The sequence below is a fragment of the Pristis pectinata genome, chromosome 1 (genome assembly GCF_009764475.1).
Source record: "Pristis pectinata isolate sPriPec2 chromosome 1, sPriPec2.1.pri, whole genome shotgun sequence".
Lineage (NCBI taxonomy): Eukaryota > Metazoa > Chordata > Chondrichthyes > Rhinopristiformes > Pristidae > Pristis > Pristis pectinata.
This window is the reverse complement of record NC_067405.1, coordinates 48046216-48074075: the sequence shown is the minus strand read 5'-3', so window position 1 is coordinate 48074075 and position 27860 is coordinate 48046216. Positions and strand designations below refer to the sequence as shown.

General features: G+C 40.6%; 1 protein-coding gene across 1 annotated transcript in view; it reads left to right on the top strand.

The window, feature by feature from the left end:
* Positions 1-27428, top strand: part of pde11a (phosphodiesterase 11a) — a 166415-nt gene extending 138987 nt beyond the window's left edge. The window contains exons 19-20 of the mRNA XM_052029745.1: positions 9423-9506; positions 27285-27428. Coding sequence (XP_051885705.1) covers positions 9423-9506; positions 27285-27428 — 228 coding nt within the window. The remainder of the gene's footprint in view (positions 1-9422; positions 9507-27284) is intronic.
* Positions 27429-27860: the final 432 nt, after the last annotated feature.

The following is a 27860-nucleotide window of genomic DNA, read 5'->3' as shown; positions in this document are numbered from 1 at the left end:
CACGGTCTACGTACATTGATTTACATTTACAAGGGAAAAGTTCCCAAGTATTTCCTCAAAAAGGTCAGAGGTTGGCCAGCCAGAATTATTGTTGGTTCATATTTAAATCATGCAAGTTTACTTCTGATGAATAAATTATTTTTTCCTATGCTATACGTGAATTGGAACTGATGAGCTTTACCATATTCTACTGTTTCTCAAAATGTGCCCCACACGTAATGCTGTCCCCGTACATTGGGAATTTTCCAGTAAGCATCAACTGCTTCATATTGATTATCACCTTGTACTCTTGGTAGTCATAAATAGCCAGCATCCATTCTCATGGGATCACTTAGTTTTCAGTCTGATTAGCTTGTCATAATTTTCCTAACATCATTTATGGCAAAAATAATTAAACCTTAGATTAGATCTGATTATGCTCGGTACATTGCTTGTGATAGCTTAATGAATGTTGGAGAATGTGATCATTGAATGCATTAACTATTCTGTGCTGATCTTGTTTTCAACCCTATTAGCATCTCAAGGCCATCTCATTTTCTGACGACCACTTTACTGATGTGTTTGTGTTTATAGTGGAAGTGATCTGTGAACCAGTCTTATACAGCCATCTGTAATAATCCCTCAGATACACCCAGGAGCTTCAAAACATGGGTGTTCATGCCCAATTAACAACAAACACACATTATCACATGCATGGTGTCACATGCACAGGATTCATTTACATATTTACCCACAAGTACACCACACAGTTCTCCCCCTTCGAAAAAATTGTTTCACCTATAAGGCAATTATGTTCAGTCTTTCTCTGGTGCTTAAACCTGACAGGGTGTTGATCTCTGGTGCAGTATTTACTTCTCAATGTGTTGAAGGTGTGAAATCCTATGTAAACTCATTATATCTTCTTCAGTAGTTGGTTTCATATCCATTTCTGGAAATAAACTCATTATCACATGCTGCAATCATTTGGTCAATGTGGACCCTTCTAACCTTTCCTCCACGTTAGACAAGATATCATTAAACAAGTCTGGAGTAAGTCACCAATATACCACATTTATGTATTGTATAGGTTAGTTACTGTTAATACACTCACTTTTTTTGTGTTGTTGGAACTGTTTCTCTTTGATCACAATTTTGCTTTGTTTCAACTGCTGTCTCTCCAATCTCTCCTCAAAGCTAGACTGTAGCAAAGTCAAGCACATTTGAAGCCTGTGACGTATGAACAGCTCTCTAGAGGTGAATCCCATGGTTGGATGTGGCATTGTACGATATTTGAACAAGAACTTAGCTAAACAATGATTCACGGTAAAATTCAAATAGCCTTTGAAAACATGTCTTTTAAAGGCTTCCATAGGAATGCAAACAGATCCTTCAAGTGCATAGTAGAGGCTGGATAGTATGGGGAATTTAATGAAAGTTTGATACCATTGCACCTCACAAAGCATTCAAATACATATGACATGAATTGACACCAGTTCTTTAGATTGTTATAGGTTGCACAGATCAATCTCAGCTCCTTAGTTGTATGTTCTGTTAAGCATGATGACAAATGTCAAACTTCAATCTATTTAAAATGAGTGTTGATTAGGACTAGAAAGTTGTCTTTGCCTTTTGAACAAAAAACATGAACTCCCTGAATTGTGTTGTCCCCTCCATGTCTTTGGAGTTGTTTTTAATTATTTTGTTCTGCACTATAGATTGTGCATGCTGATACTAAATCTTTGTTAATATCTGGCCAATAACAGAAACTTCTAGCAAAAGCCTTAATATTTACAATGCCAGTATGTCTTAAGCGTAAATCATCCAAGCTTTCCCTTCTTAGGGCATTGAAGATGACTGTTCTATATCAACCTTGCAAGCAGTTTGAGTGTAAGACTTTGCCAAGCTAACAATTTGGACCAAATCTGTTCATCGTTTAAGCCACACACAGAAGTATCTTGCAGTGCACCATTTAAGAGTTCACCGAAGTTGCGGTGTCTGAATAAGTCCTTTCATGCAGCAAAACTGTTATTGACTGTTACACATATTTGTTGCTTCCTTGAACCAAACTTGTAAGTCTGTGTTATTTCAAGTGGCTGTGGATTGAAATAATCTTCCAACCCGCGCTACTTCTATGAATGAAACATCTTTGGCTTTCTGCAAGGTTACTAATTCAGTACATATGAACATACATATTAGGAGTGAGAGTGGGCCACTCAACTCCTCAAGCCTGTTCTACCAATTAATTAGACAATGGTTGATCTGATTGTAATCTCAGCTCCACAATACCTGCCTCTGGTATGTTTTCACACTCATCCCCTTGCTTATTAAATATCTATATACCTCTGCCTTAAAAATATTCAAAGACTTTACTTCCACTGCCTTTTGAGGAAGAGAGTTCCAAAGATGCACAACCTTCAGAGAAAGAGTTTTGCCTCATCTTTCACTTAAGTGGACAACCCCTTGATTCTCCCACAAGAGGAAACATCCTCTCCACATCCAACCTGTCAGATACCCTCAGGATCTTATGATTCAATCAATAAACCTCACATTCTTCTAAACTCCAGCAGCTACAGGTCAAGCCTATCCAACTTTTCTTCACGAGGCTAGCCACCCATTCCATGTATTAGTCTAGTAAAATTCCTGTGAATTCCTTCCTTAGCATTAACATTCGTCCTTAAGTAAAGAGACCAAAACTGTATACAGTACTCCACATGTGGTCCAATCTATGCTGTGTGTAACTAAAGCATAGGTCACTACTTTTGTATTCATTTCCCCCTGCAATAAACTTTAATATTCTATTAGCTTTCCCAATTGCTTGCAGTACCTGCACTCCAACCTTATGTGAGTCGTGTACTAGGACACCCAGTTCCCTCTGCATATTAGAGCTCTGCAATGTCTCATCATTTTGATATTAAACTTCTTTTATTTGTCCCGCCAAAATGGACAATTTCACATCCTCCAACACTATATGTACTCCAGATCTGTCCTTTCATTTAATATTTGTAGCCTCCTTATGTCCTCTTTGAAACCTACTTTCCCACCTGTCATCAGCAAATTTAACAACTATCCCATCGATGCTTTCATCCAATTTACATTAATTGTGAAAGGTTAAGGCTCCAACTGATCCCTGTGGCATACCACTTGCCAACCAGAAACAGATTGATTTATGCCTACTTTCTGTTTCCTGTTATTTTGCCAGTCTTCTATCCATGCCAATATATTATTACCCACAACATGAGCTTTTACTTTTGCAAATAACCTTTGACACTGCACCTTACGAAACACCTTTAGATCGACTTTGCCTGATTACCTTGAATTTTTCTAAGTGCCCTGTCATAACATCTTTAATTCTAGCTTCAAACATTTTTTCTATGACAAACATTAAGCTAACTGGCCTGAAGTTTCCTGCTTTCTGTCTCCCTCCCTTTTTAAACCAAGATGTTACAATATGATAAGTTTCAGAGCCAATTTGTCATTAAACTGGTTCCTGAAACTTGCTTATAATAATCGACACATTTCACATTTCAGCATGAGGTACTTTTTTGAGAATATTGTTAGCCATAAAGAACATTTCTATCTTTTCTTTATAAAACCTGTCTACATGCGAGCTGTCATTTTGACCCATTTCTTGCTAAACAGTGAAAACATAAGAAACAGCAGAGAAGACCATTTGACACTGTGTCTGTTCTCCCTTTCAATAACATCAGAGCTAATCTTTTATCTCAATGTCACTTTCCTGCACTAACCCCATATTTCTTGATTCTCCTAATATCTAAGCATCTATTGATCTTTTTCTGAATATACAGGAAGTGATAGTCTCTTCAGCCTTCTTGCATGGAGAATTCCAACGATTCAATTTTCATCTCTGTCCTTAATGGCCAAACCTTACTTTAAGACTGTGATTCCCAGTTCTAAACTTTCCAGACAGGGAAAATATAAACTCTGCATCTACCCTGTCAAGCCCCATAAGATTTTGTACATTTCAATGAGATCACCTCTCATTCTTTTATACTCAAGAGAGGAAAGGCACACTCTACTTAACCTCTCCTTGTACAAACAACCTGTCATTGCCAGGAATCAATCTGCTGCATCTCTGCCACTCTCCCTTGACTGCAACAATGTCCTTCCTCAAGCAAAGAGGCCAGATCTGCACACAATATTCCAGATGTGGTCTCACCAGAATTGCATATAATTAGAGCAAGCTGCCCCTACTCCTGTACTGAAATCTTCTTGCAATGAAGGCCCAAACATCATTTGCCTTCCTCATTGCCTGCTCTACCTGCATTTAAACTTTCAGTGATTCATGCACAAGGACACCGAGGTCCTTCTGAACACCATCACCTTTCAATCTCCCTTTTAACCACATTTTAAAAAAGGGTTCCAAATTTCCACCTTTTCTACCAAAGTGGATGACTTTGCATTGTTCTACATTGTACTTCACCTACAAGGGACTCAACCATTCACTTAACCAATCTATCTCCCTGAGGCCCGTCTTCATCCTCTCACACCTTCTTCATCCTCTCACACCTTCTTCATCCTTTCATAGATCATATTGCTACCCAGCTCTGTGCAATCACCAGCTTGGATATATAACACTTGACACCCACCAACCACATCATTGATGTAGGTTGTGAACAGCTGGAGCTCCCACAATAACTCCTGTTGAACCCAATTAGTCACAGTATCCCAAGACAAAAATGTCAGGTTTATTCCTGGTCTCTGTTCCCGTCCATTAACTAATGCCCAATCCATCAGAAAACTCCATTAGATTTGTTAAACATGGTTTCCTTTTCATAAATTCACATTGACCCCGCCCAGTCATATTACTATTTTCAAAGTGCCTGACACCACTTCCCTAATAATAGATTCCAGCATTTTCCCTGTTACTGATGCCAAGCTTAACCAGTCTCCTGTTTTCTCTCTCTCTCCATTCTTAAACAGTAGGGTTACATTTACTTCCTTACAATCTCTGGGAATCATTCTAGATTCTGTAGAATTTTTGGAGAAGGTAACCAGTGCATCCATCGTCTACATAGCCACCTCCTTCAAAACCCAGGATGCAGGTCATCAATGCCCAGGGATTTATTGCTCTTTCGTCTAATTGATTTCTCCAATGCTTTTTTTTAGTTAATGCTATTTCCCCCGCACCCCCCCCCCCCACACTGGATCTCTGCAGTTTGCTGAATCTTGCTCTGTGAAGACAGACACAAAATATTAGTTTAATTTCATTGCCATTTCCTTATTCCCCAATATAATTTCACCTGCCTCAACATGTAAGGAACCCATATTAACTCTGGCTTATCCTTTCCCTTTTTTCCTACCTTTAGAAGCATTTATAATCTGTTTTTATTCTGTCTTCCTTTGTTGAATTCTGAAACTTTCCCAGTATTCTAGCTCACTGGAGTTTTTTGGCAAAATTATAAGTATTTTCCTGTGATCTGATACTATCTTTAATTTCTTTTGATAGTCACAGCTATAGCACCATTTCAGTTGTATTTTTTTACCTTAAAAAGGTGTGTGTATATATATGATTTGTAAATATTTATGACTTGTAAATATTTGTCATATATACAGTATATGACTTGTAAACTATGTAATAATTCCTTACATTTTAGTCATCACTTTTTTTTACTATATTACTTAATGTAGTTTCCCAGCCCACCAGGTGGCACGGTAGCGTAGCGGTTAGCACGACGCTATTACAGCGCCAGCAATCGGGGTTCGATTCCCGTCACTGTAAGGAGTTTGTACGTTCTCCAGTGTCTGCGTGGGTTTCCTCCGGGTGCTTCGGTTTCCTCCCACATTGCAAAAAGACGTACGGGTGGGTTAATTTGGGTTTAAAATGGGCAGCGCGGACTCGTTGGGCCGGAAGGGCCTGTTACCATGCTGTAAATAAAATTTAAAAAAATTGAAAAACAAAACATACTCAGGCCTGACACATCTGTAATTTGCTTTTTACGGATTTTAGACCCTGGTTTCAGATGGCTGTGCTTAAAGATTCTCTCCCCTATGTTCACCCCTCCTGTGTGTTTAATTCTCTTGTTATTAGCATTCTCTCCATGTTACAGACTACCATTGCTTGTCTTTTTATTCTCTTAATTACCAACTCACTGCATATCCAGCCAAACTTCAATGCTTTCTTCTCTCCCTGAGTGTAGAGTATTGAGGTTCTGTGCTTAGTGTCAATCATCAATTCTCAGTAGGTGCTTTGAAGAATTTCTTCAAACCACCAAGTTCCTTTTCTGAAAAATGTGTCAGTTGTTGTGACTATCTTTGATGCCAGTTGTAGTATACTGAGTGGTGGTCTGTGAGTCAGTCTTGTAGAGCTGGCAAGTCCTGTCCCTGCAAGACCTAGAAACTTCAGAACATGGGTATACATTGCATTGCAAATTAACAACTAACACATGTGCTTTTGTCACACATATGATGATGCATTTGTCATATACAGATAATCAATTTACATACAAATATACCAAGAATTTGCAGCTTTGCTCACATCAGGCTCCTCCCAATCTCTTTCTGAGCCTTTTAACAGTAAACTTTCATCTTCTTGTAGCATTTTAAGTTTGTTCCTTTTCCTATTAATCTTTGATTGCCTTGTAGATCTATTTATTACAAAGCCTAGTTTCATCTACACTTGTTAAACTTAGATAGATGTTTATCCTGCACTTTGCAAGTACTCCTTGTCATCTCTTAGTAGTACCAAGGTACCTCCAGCCTTTACACCTTTAGACTCCCATGACCATCTAAGACCAAGTCCAAAGGTGGGGGAACTTTAGCAAACTGTTAAACCCAACTCTTTTGAATCTTAGCCGATCTGCAATCTCTCATTTCTGAAGCCTGGTCCTTTTCTCTTTCCCACTCCAGTGAAACCTAAAGTCTTATCATTTTGAGAGCTGACTTCTCCACTGCTCCCTTCTGTCTGAATCCCTTTACAAGCTGCAACTCATTCACAACATCCACTTTATTCCCACCCATTCTAAAATTACCCCCATTCCAGTGATTTAGAAATTGTTGTCAATCACTTCAGGTTTCTCTGTTCCATTCATCTCAACTTCTCCAGCTATACAGTACATACTGTATATGATCTGCTTGTACAGCCCTGGGTTACACCTGACTTCCCACACTCTTTTGCACTTGACATTGATGCTGATTTGGCTACTCCACCCCCTTGGTTTCCCTCCTAAAGCCTCTGCCACTTCCCATGTTCCAAGAGTGTTCCCAAAATTCCTCCTCCTACTACGGACCTGACTTGCAATCCTTCTGTTTCTCTGATACATTTCCCTGAACAGTGCTTCAGAATATGTGCTGTTTATATTTTCATAGAGTCATACAGCAGAGAAACAGGCCCTTCGGCCCACCAAGTCCATGCCAACCGTTTTGCCCATCTACACCAATCCTATTTGCCCACATTAGGGCTGTATCCTTCTATGTCTTGCCTACTGAAGTACCTGCCTAAATATCTCTTAAATGTAGTGGTTGTATCTGATTTCACCACCTCCTCTGGCAGCAAGTTCCAGATATCTCTGTGTGGAAAAAAAACCTTTCCCCTCAAATCCCTTTTAAAACTCCTTCCTCTCACCTTAAACCAATGGCCTCTTGTTCTTGATACTCCTAGCACAGATAGGGTAGATTCTGACTCTCTACCCTATCTATACCTCTCAAAATCTTATGTACTTCTATCTAGTCACCCCTCAGCCTCTTTCACTCCAGGGAAAACAAGCCCAGCCTATCCAATCTCTCCCCATAACTAAATTTCTCCAATCCAAGCAACCTTGTGTTGAATCTCCTCTGCACTCTCTCCAGTGGAACTACTTCCTTCCTGTAGTGTGGCAACCAGAACTGTACACCATACTCCAAGTGCAGTCTAACAATTGTTTTGTAAAGTTCCAACTTTTATGTTCTATCTCCCAACCTAGGAAGGTGAGCATGCCATAGGCCTTATTGACCAACCTATCTACCTGTGATGCCATTTTCAGGAAACTATACACTTGAACTCCAATGTCCCTCTGTTCATCAACATTCCTCAGAACCCTACCATTTACTGCAGATGTCCTACCCCATTTGACTTTCCAAAATACATTACCTTTGCACTCGTCAGGATTAAATTCCATCCGCCAATACTCCACCTAATTTTCTGATCTATACCCTGCTGTGGCCTTAAACAATATTCCTCGCTGTCCACAGCAACACCAACTTTCATTTTATCTGCACACTTACTAATCATACCTCTGACATTCACATTCATCATTAGCATATTGTAAAAGAACTCCCAGACAAATTTGCTTGAACTAATTCCAAGGCAATAGAATTTTTTTTTAAAACAATTGTAATACCAGCGCAATCTAGATAGAATCAGCCGAACCAGTACAGAAGACATAGGGTAGTTATGAGCAAAACCACTTACGTTAGAGCTTTTACATTTAATCTTTTATGTTAGTTTAAGAAATTTCTGGACTGAGATTTCTACACTCCATAGATTGTTATTTCAGCATTTTAGGTGCATGGCCATAGTAGGCACATTTAAAATGTTTCTCCAATATTAAAAATATAATTTACTAAGAAACAGATGAGGGTACACCAATGAAACTAAATGCTTCATTATAGATTTTTAAACTAGTTTTAATTTATACTCACTTGGTAGGGGACTAAACACATTAAAGTGCTTTTTTTTAAAAATATTTGCATCTATATTAAGCTAATTTAATAAAACTGCACCAGGTTATCAATCTTAAATGTATTTATATTTTAATTGAAGAATATTATAGTTACTGCCCAACTTTGCTAATTGAAAATTTTATGTTTATGATTATGCATGAAATTTTATTGGAAACTTGAACTACAGTGTAAGCAGTAATTCAAAGCTAAAACTACTGGAATTTCTTTATTGCCATCAGAATCAGATACAAAGAAAACTAGTCCAAAACCGTTTATTTTAAACTGCAACCAAGAGATTTGCTGATTCCATCTGAAAACAGAACAGAGAAATTCAACACCCCCCCCCCCCATTCCATCTTCCCACAACCCTCAATTCCCTTAGTAACCAAAAGCCCATTGATCTGTCTTGACAACTCAATGACGGAGAATCCACGCTCCATTTGTGGAGAATTCTCAGGATTTACAATTCTCTGAGGACTGAAATTTCTCATCTGAATCCTAAATGCCTGCAGCTTGTGAGCCTATATTTCCAGACTTCCCAGCCAAGGAAAATATCAGTATCTACCTTATCAAACTCCTCAAGAGCTTTAGATGTTTCAAAGACAATGCATCTTATTCTCCTAAATACAGGGAATATAGACTTTGTGCACTCAATCTCTCACATTATGATATTCTCATCCACCTCAGGAATCTGTTTAGTGAACCTTTGATGCATTTTTTGACATACTAATTTCAACAGATTACCAGTAGTTCAGGAAGGAGTAACTCTTAATTATTGTTTCCAGGCCATCTTTGATCGGAACAGAAAAGATGAACTTCCAAGACTGCAGCTGGAATGGATCGATGGGATATGTGTTCCCCTGTATGAGGTAACATGTTGGATCTTCTCTGGTTTCAAAATATGCACCCAAGCAGTAATGCATGGGGTCCTGCTCAACTTTTGTGGGGTCAACAGGAAACAATTTTCTTTAATGGTTGACCCACAGAGTGCATATGTATGAGTATAGCAAATCCTAGCCTCTGCATGAAACCACATAGAAACCACACATTGGTTCCAAAGCTCTGACAAATTTGAGGCAGCTTTGCCTTCAAGCAGTGATTTGGAGATGAAAGCAGTCACTACCTATCTCTGGCAGACAGCTGGAGAAAGACTGGAGCTATCAGGCCTAGCCCTTGTAAGGATATAAGGAGTAAATGGGTGACTTCAGTGGCTGACTTCCCAACAGTGGCTCAGATAAGGATACAAGTGGGCAAACCTCCTTCCTCATTAAGGTCCACTCTGCTTTATAGGCCCACACAGCATCTTCAAGATCACAAGACAAAGGAGCAGAAGCAGGCCATTCGGCCCATTGAGTCTGCTCCATGAGCTACACTAAAACTATTCCTATCTAGCCCCAATTTCTGGCCTTGTCCCCATATCCCCTAGATACCTACTTAGATACCTATCTATCTCCTCCTTAAACATCCCCAATGACTGGGCCTCCACAGCTGTACATGACAAAGAATTCCACAATCTCACCACCCTCTGGCTAAAGAAATTTCTCCTCATTTCTGTTTTAAACCGGTGCCCTCTAATTCTAAGATTGTGCCCTCTAGTCCTGGACTCACTCACCAAGGGAAACAGCTTAGCCACATCTACTCTGTCCAGTCCTTTCAACATTCTAAATGTCTCTATGAGGTCCCCTCTCATTCTTCTGTACTCCAGTGAGTACAGTCCAAGAGCCAACAAACACTCATCATATGTAAGCCCTTTCATTCCGGGAATCATCCTCATAAATCTCCTCTGAACCCTCTCCAACATCAGTACATCCTTCCTAAGATATGAGGCCCAAAACTGCACACAGTATTCCAAATGAGGCCTCACCAGTGCTCCATAGAGCCTCATCAACACTTCCCTACTTTTATACACTATACCTCTTGAAATGAATGCCAACATAGCATTTGCTTTCTTTACCGCCGATCCAACCTGGTGGTTAACCTTTAGGGTATCCTGCACAAGTACCCCCAAGTCCCTTTGTACTTCTGTACTTTGAATTTTCTCCCCATCTAGATAATAATCTGCCCGTTTGTTTCTTTTTCCAAAGTGTACAACGGCACATTTCTCAACATTGAATCTCATCTGCCATTTCTTTGCCCATTCTCCTAAATTATCTAAGTCTCTCTGCAACCTTTCTGTTTTTTCAATACTCCCTACCCCTCCACCTATCTTGGTGTCATCTGCAAACTTAGCCACAAAACCATTTACTCCATAATCCAAATCATTCATGTACAAAGTAAAAAGAAGCGGACCCAACACCGACCCCTGCGGAACACTAGTAACCAGTAGCCAACCAGAACAGGATCCTTTTATTCCCACCCTTTGCTTTCTGCCTACCAGCCAATGCTCCACCCATGTGTGCATGTTGAGACTTGCAGCACTGACATCAAATGTGCACAGTATGATGACTGACATCACTAGTGCAAACCCAGCAGCATGCATGCAAGCACTATTGATCACTTTTCCCTTTCAAAATTATAAAATAGCACATACAACAATCCTTTAAACTCTAGGATTCCATGCCAATGACTAAGCAGTTGAGAAATAATTTCTATACAAGATTAAAGATACGTGATCTAATGCCTGCTTGCTCTATGTAATAAATATTTTGCCCAAGTTATACATGCTTCATCTTCGAAGATTCCTAGGTAACCAGCTAATACTTTTACCTTATTGACGTTTTAGACCTTGTGGTGAAATCTCAACATTAAAACCTAATGTAACCCAATGTAACTGCACTGTGTAATGAATTGACCTGTACGATTGCTATGCAAGACAAGTTTTTCACTGTATCTTGGTACAAGTGACAATAATAAACCAATACCAATAATCATTCTTAAGTTGAAAGACAGGGCATATAATTGTATAACAAAACTGAAATTTTTTCCCACATTTGGACACAATTAAATAAAAAAGGACAGTGTTTCCAGCTCAGTTTTTATTTACTCACTGGAATTTTCTCCTTATACGCCAGTAGTTGTATCTCTGTGAGAAGGGAGTTTGCCAAACCCTCAACTGCCTGATTCAGTACATTGCAAAACAAATGATCTCCTTACATAATATGTACGGCTTGCAGCTAGCAGTGTAATTAGTTCTATGTAGACTCAAATATGTTTCTCACTATCAGTTAACAAATGTCAGGGCTTTGAGAATAGTGCACTCCCTGGCTATTGCCAGGCAATGCTGGAAATTCTAACCATAACAGTGCAATTAGTCATGTGAGCCAAAAGCGTAGAATCAGTCAGCTAATGCAGTCAGCAAGTTGATAAACTTACAACTCACAGTTGTTATTATTGAACAGAAAAGAGTTTGTCCTTTGGGCAATCTGTAGCGGGATTACCTTCCATTCCAGGCCACTTATTGTTATTTTCATGTCTTTCAACATGTACTGATACTGTCAGGAGATTCAATTTCAAAGAGGGCATTAAATTTTCACAGACATTTAAGTTAATATTTTTGACAAAGGAAGTGTTAATTTTGAACACTTTGAGCTTCAAAATATCACTAGAATATTCACTTTTGTCTGGATGGAGTATTAGTTGTTTGCAGGAAGATCATATCCAGACTTTTCAGCAGTCATTCAGATAATTGTGCTGCATGAAGTGTTGGTTTTGAATGAACTCAGTGACTGAGACTTCACAACACTCCAGTGTAGAGAATTCCAAACATTCACCAGCCCCAAGTGAAAAAAATAAATCTTCCCAATTCACCCACCCCACAGTCCAAAACTATTAATTAAATTTTACTATATTTCTGTTATGCTGTTTCATTGATCAGTACACTGTCATCCTTCACATAAAATAAAGAAGTCAAATATTTCCCTCAGGAATGTAATGAAGTATTAATAAAATAACATCCGACAAACCAGAAAATCTATTGATCTGGCACCAAAGTCCCAGGTATGCTGGATTAATGGAGCTTTACTGTATAAGGGTCAGAGGTAAAAGAGGTGGGGGAGTGGCTTTGCTGACCGGGGACAGTATCACAGCTGTAGAAAGAGAGGATGTCCTGGAGGGATTGTCTGCTAAGTCAGTGTGGGTGGAAGTCAGAAACAGGAAGGGACCAATCACTCTATTGGGAGTTTTCTACAGACCCACCCCAATAGCAGCAGAGACACCGAGGAGCAGATCGAGAGGCAGATTTTAGAAAGGTGTGAAAATAACAGGGTTGTTGTCATAGGTGATTTCCACTTCCCTAATATTGATTGGCACCTCCTTAGTGTAAAGGGGATAGATGGGGCAGTGTTTGTTAGGTGTGTCCAGGAAGGATTCCTGACACAGTATGTGGACAGGCCATACTCGACCTGGTACTAGGCAATGAGCCTGATCAGGTTTCAGATCTCTCGGTGGGAGAGCATTTTGGAGACAGTGACCATAACTCCTTGACCTTTACCATAGCCTTGGAGAGGGATAGGAGCAGATGATATGGGAAAGTACTTAATTGGGGGAGGGGGAATTATGATGCTATTAGGCAGGAACTTGGGAGTGTGAATTGGGAACAGATATTCTCGGGGAAGTGCACAACGGAAATGTGGAGGTTGTTTAGGGAGTACTTGTATGGGGTTCTGGATAGGTTTGTCCCATTGAGCAAGGTAAGGATGGTAGAGGGAAGGAATCATGGTTGACAAGAGACGTAGAATATCTTGTCAAGAGGAGGGAAGAAGCTTACCTAAGGTTTAGAAAGCAAGGATCAGACAGGGCTCTGGAGAGTTACAAGGTAGCTGGGAGGAAGGTTAAGAATGGACTTAGGAGAACTATAAGGGACATGAGAAGACCTTGGTGAGTAGGATTAAGGAAAACCCCAAGGCGTTCTTGACCTATGTGAAGAATAGGAGGATGACTAGAGTCAGGGTAGGACCAATCAGGGATAAAAGAGGAAACGTGCCTGGAGCCGGAAGAGGTAGGGGAGGTCCTTAATGAATATTTTGCTTCGGTATTCATCATTGAGAGGGACCTTGACATTTGTGAGGATGGGGTACAACAGGCTGATACACTAGGGCATGTCAATGTAAAGAAAGAGGATGTGCTGGAACTTTTGAAAAACATTAGGATAGATAAGTCATCGAGGCTGGATGGGATGAGAGATGAGATATCTTTATTAGTCACATTTACATCGAAACACACAGTGAAATGCATCTTTTGTGTAGAGTGTTCTGGGGGCAGCCCGCAAGTGTCGCCACTCTTCCAGTGCCAACATAGCATGGCCACAACTTCCTAACCTGTACATCTTTGGAATGTGGGAGGAAACGAGAGCACCCGGAGGAAACCCACGCAGAGACGGGGAGAACGTACAAACTCCTTACAGATAGCAGCCAGAATTGAACCCAGGTCGCTGGCACTGTAATAGCGTTATGCTAACTGCTACACTACCGTGCCTGCTACACTATCCCTGCCTGGGATATATCCAAGGTTATTACGGGAAGCGAGGGAAGAGATTGCTGCGCCTTTGGTGATGATCTTTGCATCCTCACTGGATTAGTGCCAGATGACTGGAGGGTGGCAAATGTTGTTCCTTCGTTCAAGTAAGGGAGTAGGGACAACCCTGAGAATTATAGACCAGTGAGCCTTACTTCAGTGGTGGGCAAATTACTGGAGAAGATTCTTAGAGACAGGATTTATGGGCATTTGGAGAAGTATAGGCTGATTAGGGACAGTCAGCATGGCTTTGTGAGGGGCAGATCATGCCTCACGAGCCTGATTGAATTCTTTAAGGATGTGACAAAGCACATTGATGAAGGTAGAGCAGTGGATGTGGTGTACATGGATTTTAGTAAGGTGTTTGATAAGGTTCCTCATGGAAGGCTCATTCAGAAAGTCAGGAGGCTTGGGATCCAGGGAAACTTGGCATTGTGGATTCAGAATTGGCTCGCCCATAGAAGATAGAGGGTGGTGGTGGATGGATCGTATTCTGATTGGAGGTCGGTGACCAGTGGACACAGGGATCTGTTCTGGAAACCCTGCTCTTTATGATTTTTATAAATGACTTGGATGAGGATATGGAAGGGTGGGTTAGTAAGTTTGCAGATGACTCGAAGGTTGGTGGTGTTGTGGATAGTGTAGAAGGTTGCTGTAGGTTACAACAGGACATTGATAGGATGCAGAGCTGGGCTGAGAAGTGGCAGATGGAGTTCAACCCAGAAAAATTTGAAGCGATACACTTCGGGAGATTGAATTTGAAGGCAGAATACAAGGTTAATGGCAGGACTCTTAGCAATGTAGAGGAACAGGGGAATCTTGGTGTCCACGTCCATAGATCCCTTAAGGTTGCCGTGCGGGTCGATAGGGTTGTTAAGAAGGCGTATGGTGTGTTGGTTTTCATTAGTTGGAGTATTGAGTTCAAGAGCCATGAGGTAATGTTGCAGCTCAATATAACTCTGGTTAGACCACACTTGGAGTATTGTGTTCAGTTCTGGTCGCCTCACTATAGGAAGGATGTGGAAGCTTTAGAAAGGGTGCAGAGGAGATTTACCAGGATGCTGCCTGGATTAGAGAGCATGTCTTATGAGGATAGGTTAAGCGAGCTAGGGCTTTTCTCTTAAGAGCAAAGGAGGATGAGAGGTGACCTGATAGAGGTGTACGAGATTATAAGAGGCATAGATCAAGAAGACAGTCAGGGACCTTTTCCCAGGGCAAAAATGGCTAACATGAGCAGGCATAATTTTATGGTGATTGGAAGAAAGTATAGGGGGGATGTCAGAGGTAAGTTTTATTTTACAGAGAGTGGTGGGTGTGTGGAACGCACTACTGGTAGAGGTGGTGGAGGCAGATACATTAGGGACATTTAAGAGATAGCCACATGAATGATAGAAAAATGGAGGGAAGGGTTAGGTAGATCTTAAAGCAGGATAAAATGTTGGCACAACATCGTGGGCCGAAGGGCCTATACTGTGCTGTAATGTTCTATGTAATCTGAGTTGGCAACCCTCTCCAGCAGTGAACACACAAAGTGTTAATTAATGTTCCTTCTATTGTACAGATTTCAAACAGATCTTGCTGTTCTGTTATCAGATGTGTATATAAATGAGATAATCATGCTATGAGAGCCATTTCCAACCCTATTAAATAATCTCCAATAATTCACTATCTGACCATTCAGAAATGGTTCGGCATCTGGCTCACCAGGTGATGTTTCTACTTTCCGCTCACCAGGTGATGTTTCTACTTTCCACTCACCAGGTGATGTTTCTACTTTCCACTCACCAGGTGATGTTTCTACTTTCCACTCACCAGGTGATGTTTCTACTTTCCACTCACCCAGACCCCAGTTCCCACGCTCTTTTCTACTCCTTCTATTTGGCGGTTCCTGTGCTCCCTTCCCACTCACATGGATCCCAGTTCCTGCAATCCCTGGTTTTTGCTGGGGCCCCTGATCCCATGCTCCTTTCCCTCGCCAGACCCCCAATTCCCGTGCTGCCCAATCACTTGAGGGTCCCCTTTTCCCGTGCTCCTTTCCCACTCACCAGATCCCCAGCCCCCACACTTCCTATTTATTTCTCAGAGCCCCAGTTCTGGCACTTGCTTTAAACTCACCTGGTTCTGTTCACCACTCTACCTTGAAATTCCCCGGTTGTTTCTTGTGCTCCCTTGAAACCTATCAGGTTCACTTAAGTGTTACTGGGTAACGGCTTTAAAAATAGTCAATTAGAAGTGTAATGAAGTATTAATAAAATAACATCCGACAGACCAGAAAAACTGTTGGTCTGGCACCACCAAAGTCCCAAATATGCTGGATTAATAAAGCTTTACTGTATAATCTGAGTTGGCAATCCTCCCCTACAGAGGACACACAAAGTGTTAATTAATGTTCCTACAGTTGTACATAGATTTCAAACAGATCTTGCTGTTCTGATATCAGATGTGTATATAAATGAGACAATCATGCTATGAAAGCCATTTCCAACCCTATTAAGTTAAAACAGAACAATATCAGCAAGAATATAAAAGCCAGTGCAAGTACGATTAAATTAGCTGAACTTCAGTAAATGCATTTTCAGGGCTCAAGACCAGGAATGGCCCACAGGTGCCTGTTTGACACTCTACCTTAGAATCCCTTTAGTCTGATGTAAGCAACTGTTACTGAACTAGCCGTTCCCTAGAGCTCAGTGTAGGGCGTCTAATCACAACATTATAGAACTGAAACATGAAATAAAGCATGCAGATAGAGTTAATGTTACTTTTAATTTTAGAACAGGAGCTACCTGTATATGAATGTATTGCATATCCTCCTCAGATTTAACTGCAAACGTACCTTCATTGATATTGATGGCTGTGTTGTCTGAAGGAAAGTGTGCAGATTACCACTACTTTTGATGGCACACTTTAAAAGGCAATATCTATTGTATTTCCAGATGAGTTTAAGAATGGTGGGTGGCAATGAAATTGCATATACTCACAGAGCATTTTGCTATAAGTTCACATAGATTTTTGTTGATTTCGTATTTTTAAATTCATTAAATCTAAAGATGACTGTGAGAAATGGGAAGGAAATAATGAAGGATTGCTCCTGCAAAAAAGCAAAACCTTGGATCATTGCAACACTGCTTTTACCAAGCTTCAGCCTCTGCAGTGTAGCTATGAACTTGCAACAATTCAACAAAATACTTACTGCTTTGTTAGCTTCAGGTAAACAAGACTACCTCAATTAAATGAATTCTTACCAAATGATTTTACAACCTTACACGAGGATGGAATGGGATACCCTCTTCCCAACATCAAACAAGACTTCCCTGAGCGCTGGCCCAGGAGTCAGTGATATTAAATGTCCCACGCTGTGAGTGGCTGCCCAGCCCATGACATCACTGGGGAAAAGCTCAGCCAAGGAGCCAGATTGTGACGGAGTTTAAATAAAAACAGAAAATGTTGGAAACACTCCACAGGCTATGGAGATAATGTTTCACATCAAAATCCATTCATTAGAACTGGGAACGGTGAGGAAACAAGTTAATTTTAAGTTGCCCATCAGATCCATGTTGGCTCCCAGCAGACCAATCTCTCCAGTTTGATTCCCCTTCACTTAATTTCCCTGTGGACCTGCAACATATTCTCTCTCACATAACTGTTTTTAATTCTTTTGCTACTTGCCTATGCCAAAAGACATTTAACCTACCAGGACGTCTTTGGTGTGTGGGAGGAAACTGGAGCACCCAGCAGAAACCCACAGGGAGAACATGCAAACTCTGCATAGACAGCACCTAAGGTCAGGATTGAGCTCCAGGTCTTTGCAACACCATATTGCCCCATGGAGTGTGGGAGAAAACGTACACAAGATAGCTGTGGGACTCTGTGGGCTTATTACACGTGTCGGTTGCTAACTGGACCCCTGAGACAGAGACAGAGAAATCTAGAAAGGGAAGAGTCAGAGATGGACCATGTGAAGATGAGAGCATGTAAATAATGACTGCCAAATTCCAGGAATCAGACCCATTTCAGACTTGTGTAAAGAGCAAAGCTGCTGCAGTGAAAAACCAGCAGCCTAACATTTGAACCATTAAATTGTCTAGACGACACAAAGATCGGTAACACAGAGAGCTCAGTATAAAAAATCAGTTTGGCTTTTAAAGTGGATTATAGAATCTGCAATCTGCTCTGTCAAAGACTCATTATGAAAATATCTGGAACATTTATCAAATGTCCGTTTTTCTATGCATTGTTCTATATATTCTCATCATGCTGAAGTGTTCTCAGCAAACTACTACTCTGTCATCCTCTCTACGAGGGGTTTGATTTGCATATGTCTTCCAATATTTCTTTCCAACTATAATTTATTGATGTTTGGAGAGGTGTGGTGGGAAATACATCTCTGGTCTTTAGCACCAGGTCCAAGTGAAATTATCAGCTGTCAGTTGTACTCAACTTCTGACATTGAATTATATGGAAGTCAATGGAATTAAATATTTGGAGGGGATTATCAATGGGGGCTGATGCACTCTTAGGGATTTGGATGAATCTCTCTCCCTTATACCATTATCTGGACCATCTAATCTAATAAACTAATATCATTTCTAACCTTGGTAGTGCCTTGCTCAATACACTTCAGTTACTTGCCTGGGTTTCTTGAAATATAATGGACCTATGTTTTATCTGTATGAAAAGGTAAGAACAGTATTAATAATTCCAGGTCAAAACTTTTTTTTTACCCATACGTTAATGGTAGAGAAGCCTTCTTTTAAAAAAAATGGAATAATTTAAATTTCAGGAGGATTTCTAGCAGAAATCACAGTGCCTGGTTGGCCAGCCATTGCAGATTGGAATTCTACATAAACAATCTGTACTAAAATATTTTAAAAGCTATCTTTGGGTAGTAATTAATAATGAGTATTAGAATGAAGGTGCACTCTTAGAATGTGGTTCCCATTAAAACAAGAAGGGGTGCGTAAGAGAAAAGACAAAGCTAAAGCCCATACTGAAATTGCCACCCTCTGAAATCTGTTAATTGCCACCCTGGCAGGAGTGTGTATTGTATGAAATAATTTCATTAAATTAATTTAATTACAATAAAAGATCCAGGGATTTAACTATTGCTGATTGCATCATTTTAGAAGGAAAGACGAGGAAGGGCAAGAACATTGTGTTGCCAAAATAACAAGAAATGAAACTAACAACCAAGTTTGCATTTACAAACAAAAGAATCTAACACATCACACCACTCAGTCATCCAAATAAAATGTTGCTGATCCCTCTCCTCACTCATTGTTATGTAATGATAGATTTTGCAACTGATTACTTAGAAATTATTTTTTTCTCAGCAAGTCTACTGAGATGCATAGTGCAACTACCATATAAGCATTGCAGTTCTAATAACTAAAAGAACAAATGAGTTTTCAGTGGAAAGCACTTAGCAAAATTGGACTCATGGTTTCACACTGTGGCAGCACGGAAACCTGAGAACTATTATACTGTCAAAGAAAATAGTGCCACAGGCATCATCACTCTGATGAAGTCAACAAACCCCTAATCCCAATAATCCACTTGATTATTGTACTCAGAAGTGAAATCATAAGCAGTGATAAACATTATAATACATCCAGGGAGAATAATATCACTATTTATGATCTGATATCTTATTTTAAAGGATGGGCTATCACATTTTAATTGTTGTTTGGGTGATCATCACTCAGTTTCCAACGTGTACCTTTGCTGTTGTGGAGAGCTCCAACTTTCCACTAGCTCCAGCCCCTCTCCTGATGCTGCACTTTGGATGGAGTGCTGAGTGCTTGTACTCTGCTGACACCTGAACAACTGTTCCTCATTATTTACTTTGTTAGTGCCCCTACGCAACTAATCTTGTAGGGTTGCCAAGAAGTTTGGGAATTGAGAGGAGGTAAAAAATTCTCCTAGAATGTGGGATTCAGGTTAGCTACTTGTAGCCTAAGTTAAAATCTTACTTAATAGACTTTTCACTGATGACATTGTAACTGCTTGGAAGATTTTTTAAACTTAAATTTAGACAACTTAAATGTTAAGAGAAAGTTGTTGTTCATATAAATTCTTGCAGCGTTAAAACTAACCAGTTAGAGAGAGGACTTCTGCATATTTCTACAATGTAAAGATTTGCATCATGTGCTATATCTGCACAGACCTGAAATCACCACCAGTGGGTAACATAATTCTAAAACATGCCATGTAAATACCATCATACACTTAAATGTTTACCCCAATACAACTTTAACTGGGTAACTCCTACATCTGCTGGCCAACCATATACCTTCCAAGTCAGTCCATTCTGAACGCATGCCCATCAAGACCATTCCTGTCTATTATTTAGACAGCTGTAGTATTTATAGCATGGAAGCAAGCCATTCAACTTAGCTGTATTGTATACTGTACAAGAGGCGACACTGTAGTGCAGCTGGTATAGATGCTGCCTCAGGACCAGAATCTGTGTGGAGTTTGCACATTCCCCCGCGACCTTGTGGGTTTCCTCTGAGTGGTCCAGTTTCCTCCCAAATCCCAAAGACACGGAGGTTTATTGGCCACTGTAAATTGCCCCTAGTGTGTAAATGAGTGGTAGAATCTGGGATTAATGTCAGATCAGTGTAAGTGGATGGTTGATGGTTGGTGCGAACTTGGTGGACCGTGCTGTACGACTCTATGATGCCTCCTTTCATCCTACTTGGTCTAACACTATTGACATATAACCTTATTTTTCCTTGGCTTTTCTCAAATTTAATTCACCTCAGCTGTTCCATGTGGCAGTAAGTTCCATATGCCAACCATTCTCTGAGTAAAGACTTTGTATTTTTTAATGACTGTCTTATTTTTGTATTCTCTAGGCTTGGAATTCTCCACAACATCTCTCTGCATCTGACCCCTTTGTGAAGTTTTAACTTCTCAGTATTTTAAATCATTTTCACATCTTCTCTAGTTCCTATATAGTTTATTAGTAGATTGGAGACTAAAATTATGCACTGCACTTAAACATTGTTTAACCAAGATTCCATATTACTTCAACATAGCTTGTCAATTCTTTTTCTTTAAAAATCAACCACAATGTTTTGTTCTTTTTATTCTATTTGTAATCTGCATCAAAAGGTGATGTTGTAAATCTAAAGATAATTTTTCTTTATCTAAACATCTATTAACAGTTTTGTATGATGGATCTAACAGTGCTGTTGGGTTGGAATCTACCTCATTCATTGCTGTGCTTTCTACGCCACTCACTATGCCATGTCATTAGTGAGCCTTCAAACTGAAACAGTGAACACTGTCCTTGGAAGTCCTCCATAGTCTATTGAAGTTCCAAGACTGATCAAACAAACAAAAGAATATCGTCTTTCAAAGCTGTTCAGAGATATACCTGATGATCCTTTGTTGCTCTGAATCTGAGCAATGCACATGAATTCCAAAAGGCAAGATCTAAAACCTTAAAAATGCATTTTTAAATAAATAAGATTAGCCACTGAAATCCAACATGCTCCTATGTTAAGCCCTGGTCAGTGATAATAGACACATTATAACTAGATGCCCATCTTACTATATTGTCTTACTATATTGCGACAACAGTAAAGGTCCGCACCCTCCCAAACATTTCCTAGAAGACAAGAGTGTGAACGTTCTACCAGGAAATTAAATGTTCGGAATCAGGCTGCATACTACTCAAACCATTGGTGTTTCTGATTGTCTGACCAGAGAGAAAAAGGAATGCATCACACCCTCGGATTCCAAACCCACTCCATCCTGAATCTTTTTGGAGAAGCAGCCCATCAAGGTTTCATGGTCACATTCTGAAACGTGTGCATTTCCGGAGTGGAGACGCAACCTTGTCAAGAGCAGCTGCTGCTGACTATTTTCTTCCCAGAATGCAGCTGGTTATTAATTTCCCTACATAACTGAAACTTCTGATTACTAAGCAGCACAACTTTTAAATTACTACATAATTTTCTAATAAAATTAGTCGTGTATTAACACTACCTCTACAGGATGGGCAGGACTTCATATAGAAGCTGGTGTTACGATCTCTTAAGCTGCATGAATGGCTGGGCAGAAGCAGAAAGGGTGATTGGTTAACCATGAGCCAAGACACAAGGACAGATCCACCAGTAACACCTTCATGTCATGTTCAGCAATCATAACGATCCAAAAAAAAGTTCATAGGGACATAAAAAAGGGAAGAGAGTGGGGTGGGTACCAATTGTGTTGTTGAGTTAAAGGTCATGGAACAAAAGGGGCCACAGCAGCATGGATAGAAAACCAGCCAAGTGACAGCCAGTAGAGAGGAGCAGTGACAGATTGTTCTTCAGACTGGAGGGAAGCAGACAGGAAGGTCCTCGGGAGTCTGTACTAGGAACATTGCCTTTCTTCATACATTGCACTTTGGATATTTCAGACACAATCTCCAAATCTGCAGGTAGCTTAAAGAGTTTGAAATGTTATGAACTGTGAAGAGGATAGTAATAGACTGAAATACAATGTGGGCAGCTCAGTGGAATGATTGCAAATGTAACAGGTGAGCTTTAAGGCAGAAAAATGTAAAGTGCTAACATTTTGATAGGAAGTATAAGGATAGACAATATAACTAGAAGCACAATTACAATGAAAGGTCATGAACCTGAAATGCTAACTCTATTTCTCTCTCAACAGATGCTGCCTGACTTGCTGAGTATCTTTAGCATTTTCTGCTTTTATTTCAGATATCCAGCAGCTGCAGTCTTTGCAGTTAGGCACAATTCTAAGGAAGTACAGGAACAATTGGAGGTATATGTGTCCAAATTATGGCAGGGCATGTTGAAAATGTGATTTTCAAAAAAGCATCTAGCATCCTGAGCTTGTGTAAATAGGGACATAAGCAAGGAAATCAAGGTGAACCTTTACAAAACACTGGTTCTGCCACCACTGAAGTGTTATGTCAAAGTCTGGGTTTCATACTATCTGAGAGATGTGGAAGCCTTAGAGAAGGTGCAAAGGAGATCTTCTAGAATGGTTCCAGGGATGAAGAGTTTTAGTTACAAGGATATTAAAAAATATTTCAAAGCCTGAGGGGTCTAGAAAAAAGTAGATAGAGAGAAACCATACCTGTTAGTTGAAGGGTTAAGTACCTGAGAACATGGAATGAAAAGACTCAGAAGTGACCTGAGTGAGAACCTTCTTAAGCAGCAAATGATTAATGCTGTAAGGCACCACCAGGGGGAGCAGTGAAGGCAAGTTTGATCATGGTGTTCAAGAAGGAACCATTTAAGTACTTGAAAATATTTGCAAGTGTGTGGGGATAAGTGGCAAGTGAAACCAGCTGGATTGTTTTTCTGTGGAGTTGGTACAAGAGTTGTTGAACCGAATAGACTTCTATGCTCTAACCACTGTGTGATTTTGCAATTAATTGGTACTGAGTACATTAATATCCCTAACAAAATAGGGTCAAATGCCTGCAGCGATCTTAGTCAAACAAGTAGCTCAATTTATTCTCATTTCTCCCAGTTGGACAGCTCTCATAACTAAAAATCAACCTAGTGAATGTTGTTGCATTTTTTTCTAGGCAAGCATAATCCTTCCTTGGGGAGGAAACCAATCTCATCGAAGGCCTGTTATGTTAATGAGGCTTCACCTGCCTTCAATGGAGTCTCATCAGTGCCCAGATTTTGTGGGTTACATTTTAAAGGTGCCAGAAACTGTTCACTGCAGATGTGAATAATTGATTTATTAATGTGCTTGTATTGCATTACACAGTTAAATAAAACAGAAAATATAATGTTGAAAAATGAAGAGCTGTGAAATTCTGGCTCGTGGGAGAGACAAGCTGAGAGTCAATACTGAATGTAAAGTTTAACTTAATCTCTGAATAAGTTGCAGCCAAGATCACTGAGAATGACAAAAGAAGGAGTGAAGAATAGATTGAGTGGGGAACTGAGATGGTAGTGCTGTGTTGTATAGACAAGTCATTGCTTGATAGACTTTGGCTATGATAAGTAATTAAAAATAGGTCATTAATGGAGTGTTTCCCCTTGCAATATCAGCAAAAGGAGTGAAAAACTCCAGTTATCGACTTGAGGTGCAACAATATCTGAATGTCAGGCTGCAGCTCACAGCTGGAAGGATTTATCCTCTGAACTCTTGATTCCATTTTATTGGGGAGGGTTTTTGTGCTGAATATTCACAAAATTTTAAGGGGATGAATAGTTCCAAAGGGATGTAGGGACCCCACGGACTCAAAGCTTTTCATTAAAAAGCTTTCAGTTCCTTTTTAAGATGCTGTGAGGAGCAGTGCAAACATGAAGTGGTGGTAGATTCTCATTCCCTGGCTCACCTGGCAAGCTCTTTGAAGGTTTCTCTGTACTGCTTCCAAGTTCACAGTGTCACCAACCAAGAAAGAAACCTCTTCTCTGTACTCCATGCTGACTGGTGTGGGAAGTTCTGGTGAGGGTTGAAGGCAGCCATCTTCCGGTGTGTCACTTCCTGTAGAAAAAGACCAATAAGTGCTCCCTCCAAATTTTAAACAAAACGGAAAACTGCTTCTTAAAGCTGGGAAAATTTAGATGAAGGAATGTGTACTATATAATCTGTAGAAGGGGTACACTGCAGACACTTCCAAAGGGAAACATTAGAATGAACTTTTGTTTCAATTGCTGAGTACTTTCTATATTTTAAAGAAAACAAAATATTATGACTTATGACATAAGGAATTAACCCTATTAATAGTTACTTATGATGCCTAATACCAGGATTTTACAGTGTTGTCACAACACTAATTTTCACATTAATATTAAATGTGATGCAAGTAATTTGGTAAGATTTTCAGATGTTAAAGAATGATTGTGACCTCTGGAGCTGACTTAGACCCCTAAGTGTCATTTATGTTGCACTTTATTACAATCTACCTTTCACTGACTAAAGGATTTACAGAAATGTGGGTGTTTCCTGTTCGTATTCCAAACTGTGAGAGTTGCATTAAAAACATAGAAAAGAAGATCACCAGTTGGCCATCCAGTCCATCAAACCTGCTCTGCCTTCAGTAGAGGTTGATCATCTATCTGAGTCATATTCCCACACTCTTCCCCTTCCCTCTGATGCCCCTCGCTTCTAGAAATTTATCACGCTGGCAAGAATCCAGCTATGCACTGTGGTGCTGGATTATTTTCCATGGAGAATGTCATGGAAGCTAGGGAATTCAGGGAAGAGAATAGTGATGTCTTAGAACATATCCGCATTACAAAAGTGGAGGTGCTGGTTGTCTTAAAGTGCAAAAATGGTGGATAAACATCCAGGGCCTGACTAAGTATATCTTAAGACATTGTGGTGAGCTAGGGAAGAAATTGCAGAGATATTTGTATCATTGTTAGCCGTGGATGAGATACAAAAAGACTGGAGGATGGCTAATGTTGTGCCTTTGTTTAAGAAGGGCAACAAGGACAACCCGGGGAACTACAGGTCGGTGAGCCTAACATCAGTGGTGGGGAGGTTACTGGAGGGGATTCTGAGAGACAGGATGTACCTGCATTTGCTACATTAGCATGGCTTTGTGTGTGGGGAAATCATGTCTCGCAAAGTTGAATGAGTTTTTTTGAAGAGGTGATCAAGAGCATTGACGAGGACAGGGCGGCAGGCACTGTCTACATGGACCTAAGATAAGATAAGATCTTTATTAGTCACATGTACATCAAAACACACAGTGAAATGCATCTTTGCAATTGAGTGTTCTGGGGGCAGCCCCCAAGTGTCGCCATGCTTCCGGCACCAACATAGCATGCCCACAACTTCCCAACCTGTACGTCTTTGGAATGCAGGAGGAAAATGGAACACCCGGAGGAAACCCACGCAGACACAGGGAGAACATACAAACTCCTTACAGACAGCAGCTGGAATTGAACCCAGGTCGCTGGCACTGTAATAGCATTACGCTAACCACTACACTACCGTGCCTGCCCTTAGCAATGCCTTTGACAAAGTCCCGTGTGGTAGGCTGGTCTGGATGGTTAGAACACATAGAATCCAAGGTCCGCAAGCCAATTGGATACAAAATTGGTGGTGGAAGGAGTCGGGGGGGGGGGGGGGGAGGGTGGTGGGTGGTGGTGGGTGGTGGTGGATGGTTGTTTTTCAGAAGGGAGGCCTGTGACCAGTGGTGTGCCACAGGGATCGGTGCTGGGTCTCCTGTTGTTTATCATATACAGTATATAATTTGGATGAGCATGTAGGTGGCATGATTACTAAGTGTGCAGATGACACCAAAATTGGCGGTTTAGTGGACAGTGAAGAAGGTTGTCTAAGGTTACAACAGGATCTAGCTGAACTGAGTAAGTGGGCCAAGAATGGACTTCAACTCAGACAAGTGTGAATTGTGGTATTTTGGTAGTTAAGCCAGGGCAGGACCTGGACAGTAAATGACAGGGGTCTGGGGTGTCGTAGAACAGAGAGACCTGGGAGTACAAATATGCAGTCCCTGAAAGTGCCGACACCGGTAGACGATGCGGTGAAGAAGGTGTTAGGCACGTTGCCTTCATCGGTCAGGGCATTGAGCACAAGAGTTGGGATGTCAGGTTACAACTCTACAAGACGCTGGTGAGGCCACCCTTGGAGTATTGTCGGTGGTTCTGGTCACCTTGTTGTAGGAAGGATGTCATTAAACTGAAGGGGGTGCAGAAATGAATCACAAGGATGTTACTGGGACTGGAGGGCTTGCGCTGTAAGGAGAGACTGGATAAGCTGGGATGTTTTGCCTGGAAAATTGGAGGCTGAGGGGTGACCTTATAGAGGTTTATAAAATCATGAGAGGCCTGGCTAAGGTGGATGGTCAGGTGGGTAGGGCACAGGTTTAAGGTAAGAGGTGAAAAGTTTAAAGGGGACCTGAAGTTTTTCACACCGAGCGTGATGGGTATGTGGAACGAGCTGCCAGAGGAAGTGGTAGAGGTGGGTACAGTTACAACATTTATAAGGCATTTGGGCAGGTACATGGATAAGAAAGGTTTAGAGGGATGTGGGCCAAATGCAGGCAGATGGGACTAGCTCAGGCAGCCAACTTGGTCGGCATGGACGAGTTGAGTGGAAGGGCCTGTTTCTGTGTTGTATAACTCTATGTTTAACGTGTAACATGCACTTCCTCTTCCATTAAAATTAGAGATTCTGATCTCATTGTAGTAGAAGTCTTAACAAGAAGCATTTATATCCTTTTCTTAATTAATTCCTAGGCCCTGGTGAAAGTCAATCCAAGACTGAAGCCAATGCTAAATGGGATTATCCGGAATAGGTGTAAGTGGGAGGAGATGCACCAAAAAAGACAAGGGACCAGAGACAATCCCAACTGCAGCATGACCACACAAGACATCAGTTAAAGCTCCAAGCGTCATCTCCAAGGGTGGGCGATCAGCTTGAAATGGCTCGGATTCAACTGGATTAGGACATCCTTCAGTTGTGCTTTGCAAAGATATGTGGCCATGCTGAAATCCCCAGTGAGTTTCTGCATGGAGCAGATTCCATCTACTCAAAACTGAGAGTGAAAACAACCAAAATGATGAGTGCACTGCAAGTATTCTGTTGTAGGCTTATGTTGAAAAAGCTGCTAAGAAGCTCACAGAGTCCCTTTAGCAGTGTGCAGGTAATACAGCTCCATCCAGTGCTACTGATTGCTAAGGATTTGCTGTCTGCTGCAGAAAATATACAGACATCATAAGCAGGTTTAAGGAACATCAATTATTTAAACATCAGGGTAGAGAACTGAGGTGTTCTGTGCATCCTTTGTCTGTCAGACCCATGTTATGAACCAG